We start from the raw sequence: 18,338 nt of genomic DNA, 5'->3' as shown, positions 1-18,338 counted from the left end.
CACAACGGGGAATTAGTCCTATGGGACGTCCCAACACAGGATCCTAGAACGGGCGTCGGATTCCAGCAAGCAAGCAAGCAATGGTCAGCAGTCACCTGGTGACACGGGAAATGATGTCAATTCGAAGAGGCGAGGATCAAACGAGGGTTGCTCCATATGCTGCACGGCCACAGGCATGATTCGCATGAGACGCGCGTTTGTCGCGGGCGTCCCCTTCGGAGACTGCCTGGGAACTCGCCCGGAACGTTCAGCTGGGAATCAACGAGAATGATGATACTGAGTAGTCACGATAAGGTACGGAGTTAACGGGAGGAGAAAGAGAATGATGTAATTACACGAACACACCAATGGGGTGCGAGTAACGGAAAGCAAAATGCCTCCGATGGGAAACAAAGCACTTTCCACTTCTACAGAGTAGCTGAGCTGCGGCAACTGACAGGCAGGAAGTATGAGTCAGTTTAGCTGCAGTGGTGGAGTCACTGGGGCTGCACCGCTTCTTTTCCACTTTCCGAACCACATCTTACCGTCGTGGACAAGGAAGAAACCCGGATTTCTTCCGAAAGTTCCTTGAGCCCTATGGGTTACGTATTGCAGTGACAGGATAAAGAAGCGGTGGCCGATGTCGTACCGCGATAGAAAAGCGCCTTGCCAGATCCCTGTGGTATACTGACCGAAGCGGTCGGATGCATTCCCAGCACAGCCAACCCCTCAGCCACCGTTGAACGTCTCGAGGTATCTACCGGTATCTCGAAAATATCGAAATTAAAACGTACGATGATGAATATTCAGCCATCGGTCGCGAAACCTTCGTCTTCTGATAATCATAAATCTGACCTTTCCCTTTATGGGGTGAATAGTCGAGCTCAGGTCGATCCTCAACACCCCCCGTTAGTTGGTTTCGAAACAGAGATACCGATCTAACGAATCGCTGCATAGCGCGGGAGTTGTCGCGTGGTCCATCGGAACCAATTTGGCCCCCAAAAAGAAAATTGGACGAAGTGGAGAGCAACCGCTGCTTCAAGCATATCGAATGTTCAACTATACTTGTAAAAGGGGGAAAGAAATGTGGACCCTTTGCCATGTCTAAGGGATGATATCAGGAATCCTTGGCGAGTTGCGATAATGATGAGAATAATTACTCCGTCCATCTCAAGAGGATGACCAAGGTGCTAACGGAAGACACACGATCCATGAGCCTGTCAGACGTTTAGCGGGTAACGGTACGCCTGGAGAATGAGGTCGGAGCGTCATTATCTCCAGGTGGGACATGCATGCCAAAAGCGTATCAGAAGACAGCGTGGCGCGGGTTGATGCGGTGCGTGCCTCGCCGACAGGGTCAAATCGCGCCCGGGGAAAAGCCAACAAATGCGCAAAGAGGCAACCAGTCATAGTCACCCAGCTGAATGAAGTGATGATCGCTGTGGATTTTTACCTGTTTGAGACCCCCTGCATGAGCGATACCAAATGAGAGCTGGTGGAGACCGACTTGCTTAATGACTCGTTGTTGAAGGTTATGGTTGGTGCGGAGGCGATAAGTCGACGCTGGCAGATGGGCCCAGGGGTGGCTCGGTACGGTAGGTTTGGCCCCCGACAAGTCAAACCCTGTTGGTATGGTTTTGCCCAGCTAACGCGGACTTAGCGCAACACTGCCTATCAATTAAATTGAGGCTGAATAGCAGGCACTCTGGGGGAGACTCGTCGGGCACAGAAGGAGCAAACCCCCAGATCCAATCAATCAGTGGAAACTTGGAATGTGTACGCATGAAACCTGGGCTGTGCGAGCCACGAGGGATTGGAATGCTTCCTTCTGTGCAGTAAATTTAGATGATAACAACTGTTTGCTCTGTGCCAGAGACTTCCCAGGAAAAAATGCGCGCGATAATCCCAACAAACCCTTTTCGAAACTGAGGGTAGGGTAGCCCATCCGGGGGTTCGCTCACCACGAGAGACAGCGATCCAGCCGCCGTCTGACAGGGGGTACCCTTCATAGCGTGACTGAACTGAGCGTTAGTGTCAAGAAAAGTATAATGGAAAATGAAAACACGAAAATCCACCAGACCGCCAGAGGAAAGGAAGGGGGGGAGGAAATGGAGGAAATGAAAATGGATCGTCCAAATGTCTAGAAGCCCGGGCTAGATGCCGCTGCAGGGGTTTCCTGCTTGGGTTCTTCCAAGATGCAATCCCGCAAACAATTTCGACGAATAATCGCCCCGCCTATTGAGCCTATGCGGCTCAACAATGGCCTTGACTCTGGGCTCTTTTCGGGCTACAGTGCCCCATTTCCCGTAACGCCCGTTCCAAATGAGTTCATAGCCATGTGGTTGTCCATCTGAAGATAAATGCCCCTGGCTGCCGCGACACATGGAGCGAAACATTTTCTTTCCGACTGTGTTGTGGTCCTGCGTACAGACAAATCCATAGTTCGAAGCGAGTTCTTGCTTGCTTCTTCATTTCCATACCATGGACCGTTTCTCAGCCTTCTCCGATGTTCCCCAACTAGGACCCGGGGTTAGTGTTCCCCAGGATTATGAACTGTACCCTTGCAAGTATGAGTCGTCGTATACGGACCCCACGATGAGTCAACATCCTTCAGGCCTCCAACATCATCTCACTCCGGAAGCTATCCCTATGAAAGGCCTTTATCCCACATCTAACATGTCCTGGACGAGCATGGGAGATGATATCGACACTCTCACGACAGGCTTCTCGTCTCCCTGGAGCAGCGAGCCCACCTCTTCGCCGGCGCTGGGAAGCCCCAAGTGCAAGGATACGAACTGGATGAATATGGGATGTTATATGTCTCCTCCTTATACCTGTGACGATGTCATGATACCTTTATCTGCATATGAGCCGTGCGCTTCGCCCGCTGTTGTCGATTATCTGGTGACGCCTTCACAAATCTACCCAGAACCAGAGTCCATGGTGAAAATTGAGCCTGAACTACCCTTACCAAGCACGCATGCCATAATTTCATATCAGGGGGCCTTCTCGAACTGTGAGACCAGTTTCACACCTGGGATGTCGATCGGTGGTCAGCCGGCCAAGGAGGAGCGCGCCGCTTGTGACTCGCCAAAGTTTCAAGTCAAATCACGAAAAGCACCGAAGGCCAGCAAGAATCGCATCACCAAACCGACTCGAAAGTCATCCAGCAAGACAAGCACCACTACGAGCGCCCGTGCTGGCTCAAGGGTAACGGCGAAGAAGAACACCCCACCACCCAGTCGAGTATATACCTGCAGCTTTTCACACTATGGCTGCCTCAGCACATTCGTGTCGAAGAACGAGTGGAAGCGACATGTGATCTCTCAGCACATACAACTGGGATTTTTCCGATGCGATGTGGGGCGTTGTAGCTTGGACAACCTGAGCAAAGAGAGAAACCTCAGCTCACCGCACGAGCCCCTCGCCTACAACGAATCTCACCTGGTCAATGATTTCAACCGCAAAGACCTCTTCACCCAGCACCAGCGTCGCATGCATGCCCCCTGGGTGCATCGAAACCGGAAGTCGCCCGAGACCGAAGAAGAACGGGAAGCGTTTGAGCAGAGCCTGGAGGCTGTGCGCGCACGATGTTGGCACGAACAACGCAAGCCCCCTCTTCACAGCCAGTGCGGCTTCTGTGGACAGGAATTTGTTGGTGCACACAGTTGGAACGACCGAATGGAGCACGTTGGTCGCCATTATGAAAAGGACAACCTCGAGCAGGAAAGCGAGGATTTGTTGTTGCGGCAGTGGGCTATGGAGGAGGGCATCATCCGGAGTCTGGACGGAGAGTTGAAGTTGGCTGTCTTTTGTGACAGCAACTAACTGCCCCTTCCCTTTTGAGATGAACCCTCCTGCCCTGCCGACTTCTCTTCTCCCCTTCTCCGATGCCTCAGGCGATTGCACTTCTATCGGTTTAATTTATGCCAGTCCCCCCTTTCTTGATGACGACACTTTACGACCTGATATCCTGTATTTCACATCTTTGGTTTAGAGGAGTATATGGTGTTTTCTTTACTGTCTGTCTGTGCCATCACGCTGTCTACCAATACCCAATACCCACTCTTGGAGCAAGAAGGAAAGAGATATATTAGCATATCAATTGACACATCATACACATACACCTACGGTTTCCCCAACTCATCCATACCTATCATAGATATTGGCCAATAGACTAGACTCGACCCACCACCGACTAACCTAGCAGTGACAATCTGTTCAACAGCCCAGTTTAGCCCCAGACTAAAACCAGCATGGTCTGATCGCCCAGTCGCCCAAACGACACCGGTTTCCACGTGGCGACCGGTTTCTAGAGCATGACTTCCCGCGGCGGGTCCCTGAGTTTGGCCCCCGAATTGATTCCATCCGTTTGGACTCTCTTCATGAAACGCAGACCGTCCGTGCGGCTGACAGGGTGAAGAACGCGGGTTGACTTATCGTCGGGCCTACGGAATGTGCCCACGTGTTGGTGGCCGGTATTCTGGTCGTTGGTTGAATTCCAGGTCTTCTAGAATATGGATTTCCAGCCGATCCTGGTATTTTCCATACACTAACGGCCTCGACATAGGAGCCCCTCGCGCTCAGTCGTCATCTGGATGCTTTGAAATCGAAACCTGGTACCTTAAGTGGATAAATGTCCGTCATTCTGCCAAGGAGCTCTCCAGTTGTTTCTGTTGGCTGCCGCCTGAAAGGAGAATAAAATGTGTCGAATGTGATTGCAGTGGTACGGCAAATTGACCTTAATGTAGCCAGATAATCTATTCATGGTACAGAATAGGCATAATGGTATCCATGGTTTCGTATCGAGACTGCGATTCCACGTCAGCTGGTCAACTGTTCAGCATCACCCCAACGAGACAGAACAGGAATTCGCCAGACTCACATTAGAGTACTAACCTTTGTTGGAGAATGCCTCTCCCCGGACAGCTGTGCTGCTCTCAACCCAAGGCCAACGACTGTTGAGTTTTACACAGCAGCATTGATACTCCGAAGTGGATGATCCCGCTATAGATGGATCGGCAGTCATGTGTTCAGCATCCCCGCCGTGACATCAACAGGTTGAACAACAAAACTACCACCCAAAAGAAATGCTTACTACAAACCATTGGCTGTCTCTTCTGCCATTTCAACACATTTTACAGCTCTCGGACCCTCATAATCAAGTCACACCGGCCCAAGATGACCCCGTACCCCTTCAACCACACTCAACCAGCCCACCCCTCAGCTAGCAAGCACAGCACAACAGCAGCAGCCTCACGATCACCACCAGGCTCCCATGCCAAACCTCAGACCCTCACCTACACCCTTCAAAATGTTCGCGGCCGCCTGCCCAGCCCACAGGCCTCGCACCTGCGCACCCTCTTCCAAACCTCCCACCGCGACCCAACCACCATCCTTGCATTTCCCTGCACCTACGACGGCCTCTCCTCGCGCCTTGTCGCCGAATCCGGCTTCCCACTCATCTTTCTTTCCGGCTTTGCCGTCTCCAGCGCCTACGGCCTGCCGGACACCGGGTACATCGCCATGGAAGACATGTGCCACAAGATCCAAGAGACCGCCCGCATCGTCACCGACCTACCCATCATGGTTGACGGGGACACGGGTTACGGCAGTCCCATGAATGTCAAACGCACGGTCGAGTGCTTCGCCGCCGCCGGGGCCGCAGGCGTCATGATCGAGGATCAGACCTGGCCGAAACGTACGTCCCCTGTCCAGTCACAGTGCCTGCCCTCCAGACCCCGCAGCTCTCCATAGCAAACCCTCCCAACTCACCAAACTAACAAACCCCACCAACTAAAAAAGGCTGCGGCCACACCAAAGGCAAGTCCGTGGTACCACGGGGCGAAGCCTACGCGCGGATCCAAGCCGCCGTCGACGCGCGCAACCAGGGCCGGGACATCTTCATCCTGGCTCGGACGGACGCCCTCATCCACGGGTGGGACGAAGCGATAACCCGGGCGAGGGAGTTCATCGCGATCGGCGCGGACGCCATCTTCGTCGAGGCGCTGCCCGACCGCGAGGCCATGCGCCGCTGTGTGGCGGAGCTGGACGTGCCCATGCTGGCGAACATCATCGAGGGCGGCAGGACGGAGAATCTCCCGGCGACGGAACTGGCGGGCCTGGGGTTCGCGGCCGTCGCGTATCCCTGGACATTGGTGGCGGCCCGGTTAAAGAGTACGCGCGAGGCGCTGGAGGGCTTGAAGCGGAGTTTTACGGTCGGCGCGCCGCCGCAGATCCTGCGGTATGAGGAGGTTTGTGCGGGGGTGGGGTTTGAGGAGTATTGGGTGAGTGGTGGTCTTTTTGTTTTCTTCTGAAGGATCTTGGTATGCAGTTGTTGCTGGGTTGTTGACAGACGCTTTTATCGGTTTAGGATGCAGAGACGCGATATGAGTTCAATAATGAGGGGCTGGTCAATCCTCGAGGGGGAAAGTAATGTGTACAGTACTGCGAACTGTCTCTACGGTGTGAATCGAAACTGCAGAGTCAAGCTATAGATTCGTTCTACAGGCCTCACAGCCGTTCGGCAAGTTGCCTTCACTTTGCACTGCCACAACCTCCGAGTCTTCCGACGTAAGGCGATCATCTCATCATCGAGCCGAAGTGGATCTAAATGCAGCGGTGGGATACCTCGGCGATAAGATCTCGGTCTCGCTTACCTTATACAGAATCGAGTTCCGACCATCTCGGACGAAGAACTCAATTTAGTACTAGACTCCTGCAACGATATCCACCATAGAGGCTTCCAGGATGGTCATGACGAATGGTCTAATGTTCTCCATTCAGAATTGTGTGTATATTGCCAGTCAAACGCGCCAAAGAAGACGCCGCTCGGAGATAGAAAGACGTTCGTCATAGGGTGGACCACTTACCACAGAACTGAAGGTGGCAGGTGAAAGTCACCGCCGTCTGCATTTGTAGATCACCCAGCAGCCGTGTATAAAAGGTCCATGTCCACAATAGACACGGTCATCATCAGCCTCCAAGACACTGCCTTTACGAACGAAACCTAAACTCTCTCTATTCTTGACTCGATACCTACCACTTGTACCTCGAAGCACCTATCCAAGACCAACTCATACACACCAATCCTACCAACATGCCTCCGCACGTAAGTCCTCAACCTACCCATCCACCGCTACTTACCTACAGAACATCCCCAGAAGATCTAACCTCTTCCCCCCAAAAAAAGTCTCCTGAAGCCGCCGCTCAAGCCGCGCGCACCCACATTTTCAGCCAACCCACGACCGAGCCCTACCGCAACAACCCATGGGCCCTGTACCGCGCGCTCGACGAATACAGCCAGACGCGACACCTCATGAACTTCAAGGAAACCAAGCTCCGCGTCGCGAAGCAGCACCTCGAGTCCATGCAACCCAGACCCAAGACCGTCATCGAGTTCGGGACCTACGTCGGCTGCTCCGCCATCGCGTGGGCGGCCATCCTGCGCGACCTGCACGGGCCCTCCGCGGACAACGACATTAACATCTACACCTTCGAGGTGAGCGAGTCCATCGCCCAGGTGGCGCGGGACTTCATCGAGCTCGTGGGCCTGCAGGAGGTCGTGCACGTCCTGGTGGGACCGGCGTCCGAGTCCCTACGGGGGCTGGTCGAGCAAGGCAAGATCGCCCCCGGCGGCGTCGACATGGCGTTCTTCGATCACTGGGAGAAGTTCTACCTCTCGGACTTGCAGCTGTGTGAGGAGCTGGCGCTGTTCCATGTCGGGTCGAAGGTCATTGCGGATAACACGGATATTCCCGGCGCGCCGGATTATCTGGAGTATGTGCGGGCTGGGGGGAAGGGAGGGGAAGGGGACGTGAGGTATACGACTCGGTCGTTTGAGACGGAGCATGTGGTGCAGGGGCGGCCGGTAAGTGTCTTCTCTCCTGTCTCCGGCTTGGATGATACCAGGATGTATATGTGGGAACTTTGTCTTTGCTGACTTATTGCTTCTTGTAGAATATTGTGGAAGTGACAGACGTTGTGGCTGTCCGGTCATGATATCGCATGTGATCCATCTCTCGATTGAGAGTTCTTTATTATTAGACGCAATTTATCACGTTGACGTGTATGACAATTCGAATTTCCGGTCACTGGGACATATCCTTGACCATTGTGCATATCCAGAAGACCAGCTATGTGCGCCATGTAGATTTGTAGGCTTGCAGACTCGATGCAGAGCTTAAGTAGATAAAGTCCCAGGAGATGCATGAAATGTGGGCAAGTGCGGAGAAAACAACGGGCTATTTAAAGGTCCACCCAAAGGACCTTCCCATCGAAAGCGGTGAGCAAAACGGCCGCAGTGTAAGACACCGGCGGCCAACAACACCTCCGCAATAATCACCTGGTATAATGATCAGAACAACAAACAATTTGATATGAAATCACGACAAAATAAGATCCTTCGCCCTTTACACATCAATTGCCAAGAATTGACGAGAAAGCGTCTGTGATGCCGTATGACCACAGATCCTGAAACCACGTAAAAGGACAAGATTGTCCGATACTTCTCCCACGACTGACATAGCTTCTTCTGCCCCCCTCATCATCATGTACGTCGCAACCACAATCCCAAACTCCCAATTCCCTCTTTCCTCCCCTCCCCACGGAAAACCAAACATCTAATCCAAAAACAAACAGGACCGTCTTCTCCTTAATCATTATCAACAAAGCCGGAGGTCTAATCTACCAGCGCGAATTCCAACCGGGCCTCCGCAAGCTCTCGACAAACGACTACCTCGTTCTCGCCGGAACCTTTCACGGGTATGAATGGACCTTTGTGCCAAACGCCTCTTCCAGAGAGACGAATGCTCGTACATTAGGACTAGAAGAAACGAAACTAAATAACCTCTAACAGCGTCCACGCCATCACCCGCACCATCACCCCGAAACTCCCCCTCCTCACCCCAACCGCAATAGCCTCCACCCCGACCAGCGCCTCCTCTAACCTCGCCTCCCCCTCGGGCACCTCCACCCCGATCCCGCCCACGACGACGACAACGACGACGACGACAACAGCAGCAGCAGCAACAACAACAGCCGTCTCCGCAACCTCGTACACATACCCGATCCCCGGTGTGCCCGCGACGGGGCTGGAGTCCCTCGAGACGGACAAGTTCCGGCTGACGTGCTTCCAGACGCTGACGGGCACCAAGTTCCTCCTTTTCACGGACCCGCACATGGCCAACATCGAGGTGGTGATGAAGAAGATCTACGAGTTCTACGCCGACTTCGTCATGAAGAACCCGTTCTATCAGTTGGAAATGCCGGTGCGGTGCGAGGCGTTTGATCGGAATCTGAATGGGTGGTTGCGCGGGAGGACGTGAGGATTCCTGATTGAATAGAATTCATTCTTGCCTTTGTTGTTATAACAAGGGAAGAGGAAAAATGATTTGCCTACTGTTGGGCGTGATTCAAAGCCGATTTCTGGCGACGGAAACTTTTAATGATTGCACTGGTGTATCGTGTTCCTTTTACTTTTCTTCTTTCATGGGAGGCGTTCGTTCATCAATTCCTTTTTTTCTTTCTTTCTTTATATATGCGTCGCGGTTCTCTCCGGCAAAGGACTACGATTATGATGATATAGAACTCCCATATAGATACCGCAAGCCTTTCTCAAAAGCATTGTCGTGTGGGCGGGGGGGTCGACTCTAGAACCCACGTTCTACAATTACAACCAAGCAGAGAAACCAGAGAAAACTTTAACGCAAGTACACATCAGAAGGAACGCCGGGTATGCATCAGAGATTGAAGAAGAAAAGAAGGTCATCCACGAGGATCATTTCAAAATTTCCTCACACATTAAGCGGTATCCATCTTGTCACCGTCTTCCTTCTTGTCTTTGCTTCCGCTACCCTCACCAGTCTCCTCGGGAATACCCTCCAAGTTGGCTTTGCGCTCCTGTTCCTCCCGATCCCGCTTCTCCTTCTCTTGTCGGTTCTTCTCCTCCTCGAGGGACAGACGCAGGGCGAAGGCCAGCTCGGGGTCGTTCTCCGCCGCATCCTCGAAGTTGAAGCCCCCGTCCCCGCCGTCCGGCCCGGCGCCACCGGCGCCGCTGCCGTCACCACCCAGGATCGGCGTGGCCTGGAGCTCTTCACTCAGCAGGTTGTCGCCGGGCGGGATGATGGCCAGGTGGGAGCCGTCGCCACCCTTGACGTTCTCGACGAACGCCTCGAGCTTCTTGGTCTGGTCGGATTCGAGGTCTCCGAAGGCGATCACGTCGATGGACACGTTGTTCTTCTTCATCTTCTTGGCGAGCTTCACGAGCGTCTTCTCGTCTTCTTCAATGGGGGAGCAGGAGAAAACGATGATGCGCTGTCTTTGGGACTTCTCGGAGCGGTGCTTGAGGGCGAGCTATATTTTGCCGTCTGGTTAGCTGCTATGAATACCAATCGTCATTGTGGGAAGTTGTTGTTGGTAAGACATACACCGGCCACTTGTATGCTGGAGCTAAGGTGGGCAGTGCCACCGATCTTCGTGCGGTGCAGACCAGCCAGGATACCACCGAAGTCGGTGGTGAATGTCGACAGGACTTCGGGACCCTTTCCTCCCATGCTCATCAGCCCGACGGCGGATTGGGGGTGTACGCGCATCTTGGTCGTGTGAATGACGCTGACAGCGTCGATCTGTGCTTGCCATCGGGTCGACCTGGCAGCTCAGCTGTCAGCGGTCGGAACGAAAGAAGGTTCGATGGCCCTTGCTGAGACTTCGCGGTACTTACGTATAATCACCGTTACGGCTGCTTTCGCTGTTGTCCACACTGCTTGGGTTGTTAGCCAGGGCGTACGAAGCTTGAGATGAGGGGGGAACAGAGGAACGGACATGATCATGGTAGCTTCCATCTTGGCGAGGGTTTGGCGTTACTAGGAACGACGGCAGTGATTGATATAAGTGACAGTAGGTGATGGCTTTAGGCGCTGTAGATGCCGAAAATAGGAAGACCTTTGAGTAGATGGAGAGGAAATGATTGGAGGGGTGGATGAAGATGAAGATTGATGGAGGAGAGTGAGAGCTGCGGTGCTGGAGAGAGAGGTACGGGACGGTGACTGCAAGATGTCACACCCTCTCCCGATCGGAGCTAACCACGAATTAAGTCAGCACTTCAATCAAGGTTGTTTATCCTCTCTCTCTCTCCCGCCCGCCAACTCTTCCGCTTTCCTCCCTCCCTTCAATTCAGACGCACTTCTCGACACAATCATCCTTCTGGCTCCGCTCCAGCCTTTGAAATTTGCATTGGATATCCTGCACGTCTACAGACCAGCGATCGCTAGCGACCTATTTCAAGCCCAATGGCGTCCCTTGCCTCCAAACGCAAGTCCCCCGAGGACGCGTCCCACAACGAGGAAGCCATCACACCCACCAACAGCCCACCTAAGAAGAAGCTTCGGATTACACGCAACCAGAAACAGGCTCTCATTGATAACCTCCAGCTCGAAAGTACGCTTCCAAAGACAGCACAATCTTCATCCCTCAATTCCGGTACTAACCTCTGTTACAGTCACCGAACGCGCCCGCAAACTCCGTGCTCAGTATGCTCTCCAAGCCAACGACCTACGCGCCCGGATCGAGCGACGCATCAACCGAATCCCCATCGCACTCCGCAGAGCCAACATGGGCGAACTACTCGAGAGACACATGAGAGCACACCAAGAGAACACATCCCCACGCAAGCTGCTCAGCCCAGCCAAAGCATCCCGGAATTTCGCAACCATTTCCGCTAGCCCCAAGTTGCGCAAAGCGACGACTGCCAGTCCCAGCTCCCGCAAGGTACGCAAACAAAGGTACGGCGTAAGATTATATACCCTCTCTGAGTCGTCCCCAAGGGAAAAGGGACTCGATATCGTGGTGGTCCAATTCACTGACCCTGTTTTCCCCCAAAACTAGCCACGAAGGCATCTATTCCGATAAAGAGAACGCGCCCGCCCCCGGCGGGGAGTCGCTCGACGTGCTCAAGAACCCCAAACGCCGGGCCAAACCCGGAGCAGCAGCGGGAACCTCGCGGGTGGTGTCACAGGAGATGAGGGGCGCCAACGACTACCGGATCCTGTCGCCCAAGACCTCGAACTCGCGGACGTACCCCCAATCCCCTCTACGCGTCGCCTCGCCTGAGAAACCCAACCACCACCCCCACCACACATCGTCCTACCTCTCCCGACCCATGTCCCCCCTCAAGCCCTCCAGCCCGCTCAAGGGCACCTCCGCCAGCATGCCGGGCCTGCGGTCCGTTCGCGGCACCAACGCGCCCTCAACATCCGTCGTCAGGCCCTCGTCCCAAGCAGCCACCAGACGCCCGGCAAGCCGCGCCGCAACTACGACAAGCAAGTCCCTGCGCTCGCCCTTACCGCGGCCCGCGACGCGCCAGCTCGACCGCCGGGACAGTGTCTCCTCGTCCGCCTCCTCCGGCACCACCGTGGCGACCAAGCCAACCCGGACCCTCACGGGCAGCAAGAAGACCGCCGGTAGTGCCACTGCGTCCGCGACGGCCTCCTCCGCTGCCAGGAAGAATACGGGCGGCCGCACCCAAGCCTCCGCGGCCGTCGCCGCTAAACGCAACGCCGCATCAGGAACAACGACCAAGCGAGCCACCACCCCGGCCGGGGGTGAAGCCGCCCCCGCAGCCGGCCGGAGGGTTCTGCGCAAGCGAGCCTGATAGGAACCTAACTTCCGACCTTCTGTTCTTACGATCTAAGTCATTTTGATACCTTCCAGTGTTGCTTTGTATATGATTGGAGTTCCGCGTGGTGTTGTGCTTGATACCGGGGGGCGTGCGATTCAGGAGTTAATTTTAGGTATCGAAGGCGTATAGGGGGCTTGGGGTAAATCATTTGGAGTTTTCATGTCAATTACAGCTTCTATCGTTGTTCTGGTTTTGCCCAATGCATCGGATCAATTATCGAGAGACATTACCAGGTGTCATGTTTGTCCTTGTGGAATTATGATTGTGTTTACTTGAATCCAGCATGCATTTGCTGTTAAAAACCCTCAATGTCTCTTTGACAGCATCAGAACCGCTCTCAGCATGGAACACTATATATCATAATTTCACACTGTCAAGCCTATCAAAGTGGCAGCTACTATGATAATGTCTTTCATTCATAGTCGCTAGTAAATTACACCTCTTTTTTATGAGGGCAGGCGGGGGCTGAATGAGAAAAGAAAGAGGGAAATAAGAGGGGAAGAGAGAATAGAAAGACATCACATGGGATGCTGGAGAGAAGAAGAAAAAAAGAGGCACAAACAAGTCGGGATATCAGCTGGGGGTTTAGGTCGTATGGTTTTGGAGTGGGAGAAAGTGGAACAGAATGGAGATAGAAGAGAAGGGATGAAGAAAGTAAAAAAAGGTAGAAGAAAAGAAGAGAAAGAAAATATCGTATGACTCGGCACAGGTATCTTCGCAGTTAATCTAGAACTGCCTAAGAAAATGAAGTAAAGTAAAGAAGAAGAAAGCTGCCCTCTCCTCGCTAGTGCGTCCCACTCAGAATAATCTCACACGACAGTGGAATGGAAGTTAGTAAGGCACAAAATTGTGAAACACCATGGTGTTCAAGAAATCAGAAGAAAGGAAAGAGAAATCGAGGGAAGGAAAAGAAAGGAAATGCCCCTGGCATTGTATGCTTTGGGTCTCGGGCTGTGAAAACGCAAAGGGCTGCAAGGCAAGGCTTTGAGATAACAACGGGCGAGAAAGAAAAAGATGGGTAAGATGGAAAAGATGGGACAAGAGTGACCCCAAAGTCCCCCAGAATATGAACCTAACAAGGTCACGACGGACAGACGGACCTCCGTAACTAGCCCATCGAGGAGAAAGCAAATTAAGGGTGCAGTGAGTCGTACTGGGACCCACGGCCAATGCAAATGCGCTTCAAGTTGCCAGAGCACAAAAGACAATGTAAGAAGAAAAGAACAACCATCCGCCAAGAGAATCTTCGAGCCGACTGTTTTGGCAAACATCGATAATCATCTCAATTCAAAAGGTGAAAGAAACTCCATCCAACCATGTTATATCGAATAAACGCTGAACGGTCCAGTCATACGCCAAGAGCATTCTTCAGAGCTCAAGCGAGATATTGGCGATTATTGTATCAGGAAAATATCTTCGAGACTATGCAGAAAAGTGGCAATGTGGTGCCATCGCCGAAGACAAAGGCTAGCTGTTATTTTAGCCCGCAACACCCATAGGTCCCGCGCCTGAACGGGGTCGGTAAGGCATCGGCTGGCCTTGCCCATCAGGTTGGACAGTGGTTTGCTGGCTGCTATTACTCGTGCTTCGCTCACGGTAATCTCTAGCCGATGCAGGGCCAAGATCCATACCGGTCTGACCGGTGCTTGTAGAGTGGCCAAATCCCCCAGGGCTTTGGACGTGGCGAACTGAGCTCTGTGCCTGCCAAGCCGCATCTTGGGAGGCGTCCGTTTCAATGCGTGCAGACGTAGGAATGTTCGCTCCGCGAGTAGAATTCGTAATTGTGACAGTCTCGCCACCATTGAGGGGCTTTTGAGACATACTGCCTCGTGCAATATCCCCGTAGCGCTTGAGGATATCTTTAGTAGTCACTTCGCTGTTCTCTTTGAAGAAGGTAGGGTCGTTCAGGACTGATTGCAAGTCTTCGGGAATCTAAAAAAAATCGTTAGAAGGCAGCAGTACAACGAAGGGGAAGCTGGACAGCATACCTCGCACATAGTATCATTGTATGTGATCAGAGAGTTGACAGCCTCAATTGCCAGGAAGCTCTCGTCCACGGTACTGGCCTTGGTGTTGGGATAAAGTATGTTCGGTGTTATCACAGTTGCCAAATTATGAATGTCCATCTTGCTACCGGACTCCTCATCGACATGTGAGAAGGATGAAGTCCAGTTCAGGAAGGCGAACAAGACTTCCATGGTATCACGATGAGCTTTGGGAAGCAAGCAGCAGGTGAGATGCAAGAGGCGCTTTTGTTTCTCAGGATCAGAGATCTCTGTGGCGACGTTAACAAGCCGGACATTGCTGCGAAGGGCCATCAAACTTACTTTGAGATACTACAAATAAGCGGTGCAGCTTGAATGTCATGAGTGGATCTGGCATCTCACGAAGGAACTTCTTGAGGAGGGCTGCAATCTGGACAGGGTTCTCCTTGGTGAGATCTACCTGTTCATACCTGTTATCGATCATCTCGGTGAGTTCCTTCAGGCGTCTAATGTTGCCATTCTTTCGGAAAACACCCTCGACAGACATGTCCATTTGGCGCATCGCAGAGACAGCATCATCAACGAGGGCAGGAATGCGAAGCGCTCCTGGGCCAACACCGTGACTAGACTCTGTACCTTCTTTCTCAACAAGGAAATCGAGGCTGACGCCGAAGACGCCCTTCTTCTTCCCACCTTTCTTCGCTTCCTTGTTGAAAGCTCGACCAAAGATATTCCAGATCGTGGGTTTGCGCGACTCAATCAACGAGAGAAGTTCTTCCAAAGTAAAATTCCCATCTAACAATGGCTCCATGGACAAGACCGCAACATGTCGGACAATGAAGTACTCCAGAGCAGAAAGTTCCGAAAAGTACTTTTTAGTCCGCCCTGACTGCTCGATCAGATGCTGCTCTAAACCTGCACCCGAAACGCCACGCTGATGACCGTAGTTGTACTTTGGAAGTGGCTCGGTGGTGCCAACAAGCTTGGTGCCGGCATGCTTATAAGCATTGGGCCGCTGTTCCTTAGCTTGTTCGGCCGCAACGATCCTAGGAATATCATCCAAAGTCAATGCGTCCTGATTGCCAAATGTCAGCTCAGTGACCGTCTCTCCGTTGGCATCTTTTTCTTCTACAATCTGAAATCCATGGCCCCGTGGATCCGAGGCCTCGCCACCTGATGATCCCGGCCGCACGCTGCGACCCTCTGGCCCATCAATAATTCGAGAAGCTCGAGCCTTTCTGTAAGTTGTTGACAGGGTGCGCTCGTTCCGGATAGATCGCAAGCGTCGCATTTCGCCCACAGTTTGTTCGAGTGACGAGCCCTCGGGACTGTCCTTGACGGCGTTTGCATATGACTTGGCCCTTGTGCCTGACCTGCGCATTTCACCCCCAGGTGGGATTCGGCCACTATCGCTACCGCTTTGTGGGCCTGCATTGGGATCGTCTATCGAACGGTAAGTGTCTCTGTATCTCTGTGAGGTGTCGAAGTGACTGGTCGTCATAACCTACCAGAGAATGTTCCTCCAGCTCGTAGAACGGCGAGGAGTCGCGCAAGAGCAACTCTCAAAAGAAAGATAAACTGCTGAAGTTTGGTCACATGGATGAAACCTCCCTGTGCTTCCTGGTTAAGACCATTCTTGGTAATACAGTCGTTGCAGTATGCCCGCTTTTCCTTCCGATTGTACAGCGCATCCTGGATGGTGCTCGTCAGATCCTTCTGACAAGATACACACGAGAAGTGTGGCGGCTTAATATGCCACCTGCTATCGCCAAGCATGACGCATTCATCGTCAATGGGTTCCTTGCACGACGCACAACAATCCGATAGCTGGTCTGCGAGAACATCGACGCCGACCATTAAATCTGCAGTCGTTTCTTCTTCGTCGAGAGGCCGGAGTGCTTCCAAGTCTCCCAAGTGGTCTAGAAAGTGGTGAAGACCTTCAGGTGTTTGCTTTTCTCTTTCAAGTTTGAGGGCTCCTTGTAGACCGATACGAATGAGAAGTTTGAGGTAATGAGCGAGTCCAGTAACCAGTGAAAGGAGTTCTTGTGTAACGCCCAGTTTACGCACGCCAGCTTCCTGAGTCTTGGAGAGTAATGCAAAGAAGGCAACAATCTTCTTACACAGAAGTTTTGCTTCACGCCCATAAGCCAGGTCTAGGTCTGGTGATCAGCGATCGTCTTTCTGTTAACAGGGCGAGACGAGTGTATCGCAGCCGCTTACCTTTCATGCCTTGTGTCTTAATGTTTGTCGCAAGCTGGTCAATGGCAGAGAAGAGAACATCTACATGCCCAATGAACTTTTTTGCAACAAAAACACCATCAACATAGGTGCCATTGCTGACATGGAGAAGCATATCCGAAATGCACGCAGCAGATGACTCCTCAAAACTGGACAATATGCTCCAAATTCTGTAGACTTTTTCCTCCATCACGTCTTCCTCGTCGCGTACTCTGTTGCGTTCCTCGTCAGTGGCGTCTAGGTCCATCTCAGGCGGCTCCAGGACTTGGCCGGTCGGAGCCAGTCGGACATTCCAGAATTTGTGGATCATGTAACACTCCGGGTGCCAGTGCTGATTCTGACCGTTGCGAAAGATCTCGACGAATTGTTTCAGGATTGCCGTGTGACAACCATGACAGCGTTGAGCGAATTGAGTAGAATAGTGAAAATGACAGTAGACCTTACCCTCGTGCTCATAGTATGAATCTTGCGCCCCAAAAACAGTGGGACAGACAGAGCAGGTGAAGTGCTCGATGTGATACTTGCGTTCCAATGCTGTAATATATGAACCACGCAACGCACCACCGCATTCGTGACAGAGAAGATCGAGACGTCGAAAGTAGTCTGTCTCACAGAGAGGGTATTGCCCGTTTCCATCTTCAGCATCTACAGGAAAGAACTTGGACGCCACTATTTGACCACAGTCCTAAACCCAACGGTGTCAACAGATAGACGACGGCCATTCCTTAGACATGGTGCACTCACCTCGCACTTGAAACATTCTAGATGATATGTTGCAAGCAGAGCTCGTACGAATTGGCCCGTGAGCGGTTCGCCGCATTTTTTGCAAATCCGCGACGAGCTGCCAGGAGACTTCGTGGGTGGTCGGCCATTGGGGCGGGATCTTTCTCGTGGTGCAGATCTGTCCCAGTAACCATTACGATCTCTTGGTGTTGACGGATCTCTCGAGCCAGGGTGGCCAGATTCCAAGCGCCGGCTCAATCGACCGTCTGGGTTCTGTGCTCCATCGACCGGGCTATTGGTGGACCCGTTCCATCCTCCTGTTCTTGTGCGAGGCGAGTCGAAAGCAATGTTACTGTCTGCAGGAGAGGTTGGGGTTTGCGACTGAAAACTACCACCGCCATATCCACTGGTGTTGAGTTTGGGGCGGACAGCCCCGTTGCCCGGCACGAGGCTGTCCGGCAAAGGAACGTCGCCGGGAGGCATGTTCGTCGAGAACTATGCCTTTGAGGTGTGGCTTGATTGGACAAATCAGGATCTGCAGTCGAATGTTGTGGACTATCCCGAGGTAGACGGCACGGCCGCTATGGTTGGAGTAGGAGAAGCTGGGTCACAGGAGAGGGGGAAGGGACAACGAGGTAATAGACGTAATATGTGACTGCTGCAGAGGCACTAATCGTCGAGATTGCTTATCAGGTAAATAGTGTTGAATTTGACTGTATGCAATGTTAGTCTCTGAG

The 18,338-nt window shown here is 52.7% G+C and overlaps 6 protein-coding genes across 6 annotated transcripts; 4 read left to right on the top strand and 2 right to left on the bottom strand.

Moving 5' to 3' along the window:
• The first annotated feature begins 2,427 nt into the window (after positions 1–2,427).
• Positions 2,428–4,086, top strand: ASPACDRAFT_80503 (putative C2H2 finger domain protein). Its single transcript, XM_020205668.1, has one exon. The coding sequence runs from the start codon at positions 2,461–2,463 to the stop codon at positions 3,805–3,807; it is 1,347 nt and encodes a 448-aa protein (XP_020054097.1). The 5' UTR covers positions 2,428–2,460; the 3' UTR covers positions 3,808–4,086.
• Positions 4,087–5,160: 1,074 nt separating this feature from the next.
• On the top strand, positions 5,161–6,296 carry ASPACDRAFT_62723 (isocitrate lyase/PEP mutase family protein; the record flags this gene model as incomplete). Its single annotated transcript, XM_020203820.1, has 2 exons — positions 5,161–5,680; positions 5,785–6,296. 2 exons carry the CDS (start codon positions 5,161–5,163, stop codon positions 6,294–6,296), a joined length of 1,032 nt encoding a protein of 343 aa, XP_020054096.1.
• A 782-nt stretch (positions 6,297–7,078) lies between these two features.
• Positions 7,079–9,305, top strand: ASPACDRAFT_45853 (uncharacterized protein; the record flags this gene model as incomplete). The annotated part of the gene is made up of 4 exons (XM_020201692.1): positions 7,079–7,090; positions 7,172–7,758; positions 8,620–8,742; positions 8,837–9,305. 4 exons carry the CDS (start codon positions 7,079–7,081, stop codon positions 9,303–9,305), a joined length of 1,191 nt encoding a protein of 396 aa, XP_020054095.1.
• Positions 9,306–9,780: 475 nt separating this feature from the next.
• On the bottom strand, positions 9,781–10,820 carry ASPACDRAFT_45852 (proteasome regulatory particle base subunit RPN10; the record flags this gene model as incomplete). The annotated part of the gene is made up of 4 exons (XM_020201691.1): positions 9,781–10,332; positions 10,407–10,626; positions 10,700–10,738; positions 10,789–10,820. 4 exons carry the CDS (start codon positions 10,818–10,820, stop codon positions 9,781–9,783), a joined length of 843 nt encoding a protein of 280 aa, XP_020054094.1.
• A 415-nt stretch (positions 10,821–11,235) lies between these two features.
• Positions 11,236–13,029, top strand: ASPACDRAFT_1858477 (uncharacterized protein). The gene is made up of 3 exons (XM_020197615.1): positions 11,236–11,415; positions 11,477–11,759; positions 11,863–13,029. Exons 1-3 carry the CDS (start codon positions 11,268–11,270, stop codon positions 12,626–12,628), a joined length of 1,197 nt encoding a protein of 398 aa, XP_020054093.1. The 5' UTR covers positions 11,236–11,267; the 3' UTR covers positions 12,629–13,029.
• Positions 13,030–14,134: 1,105 nt separating this feature from the next.
• On the bottom strand, positions 14,135–18,084 carry ASPACDRAFT_32710 (GTPase-activating protein LRG1; the record flags this gene model as incomplete). Its single annotated transcript, XM_020199897.1, has 6 exons — positions 14,135–14,587; positions 14,644–14,930; positions 14,983–16,101; positions 16,149–16,799; positions 16,861–17,563; positions 17,623–18,084. 6 exons carry the CDS (start codon positions 18,082–18,084, stop codon positions 14,135–14,137), a joined length of 3,675 nt encoding a protein of 1,224 aa, XP_020054092.1.
• Positions 18,085–18,338: the final 254 nt, after the last annotated feature.

Source organism: Aspergillus aculeatus (genome assembly GCF_001890905.1).
Source record: "Aspergillus aculeatus ATCC 16872 unplaced genomic scaffold ASPACscaffold_13, whole genome shotgun sequence".
Classification (NCBI taxonomy): domain Eukaryota; kingdom Fungi; phylum Ascomycota; class Eurotiomycetes; order Eurotiales; family Aspergillaceae; genus Aspergillus; species Aspergillus aculeatus.
This window is presented reverse-complemented; position numbering and strand designations above follow the sequence as displayed.

What these genes read in the sequence shown, in the direction of transcription:
- ASPACDRAFT_80503 (XM_020205668.1), top strand. Translation starts at nt 2,461, where the DNA reads ATGGACCGTTTCTCAGCCTTCTCCGATGTTCCCCAACTAGGACCCGGG.
- ASPACDRAFT_1858477 (XM_020197615.1), top strand. Translation starts at nt 11,268, where the DNA reads ATGGCGTCCCTTGCCTCCAAACGCAAGTCCCCCGAGGACGCGTCCCAC. An exon ending in TGATAACCTCCAGCTCGAAA is followed by an intron (nt 11,416 to 11,476) that starts GTACGCTTCCAA and finishes CCTCTGTTACAG; the next exon opens with TCACCGAACGCGCCCGCAAA. An exon ending in CGCAAGGTACGCAAACAAAG is followed by an intron (nt 11,760 to 11,862) that starts GTACGGCGTAAG and finishes CCCCAAAACTAG; the next exon opens with CCACGAAGGCATCTATTCCG.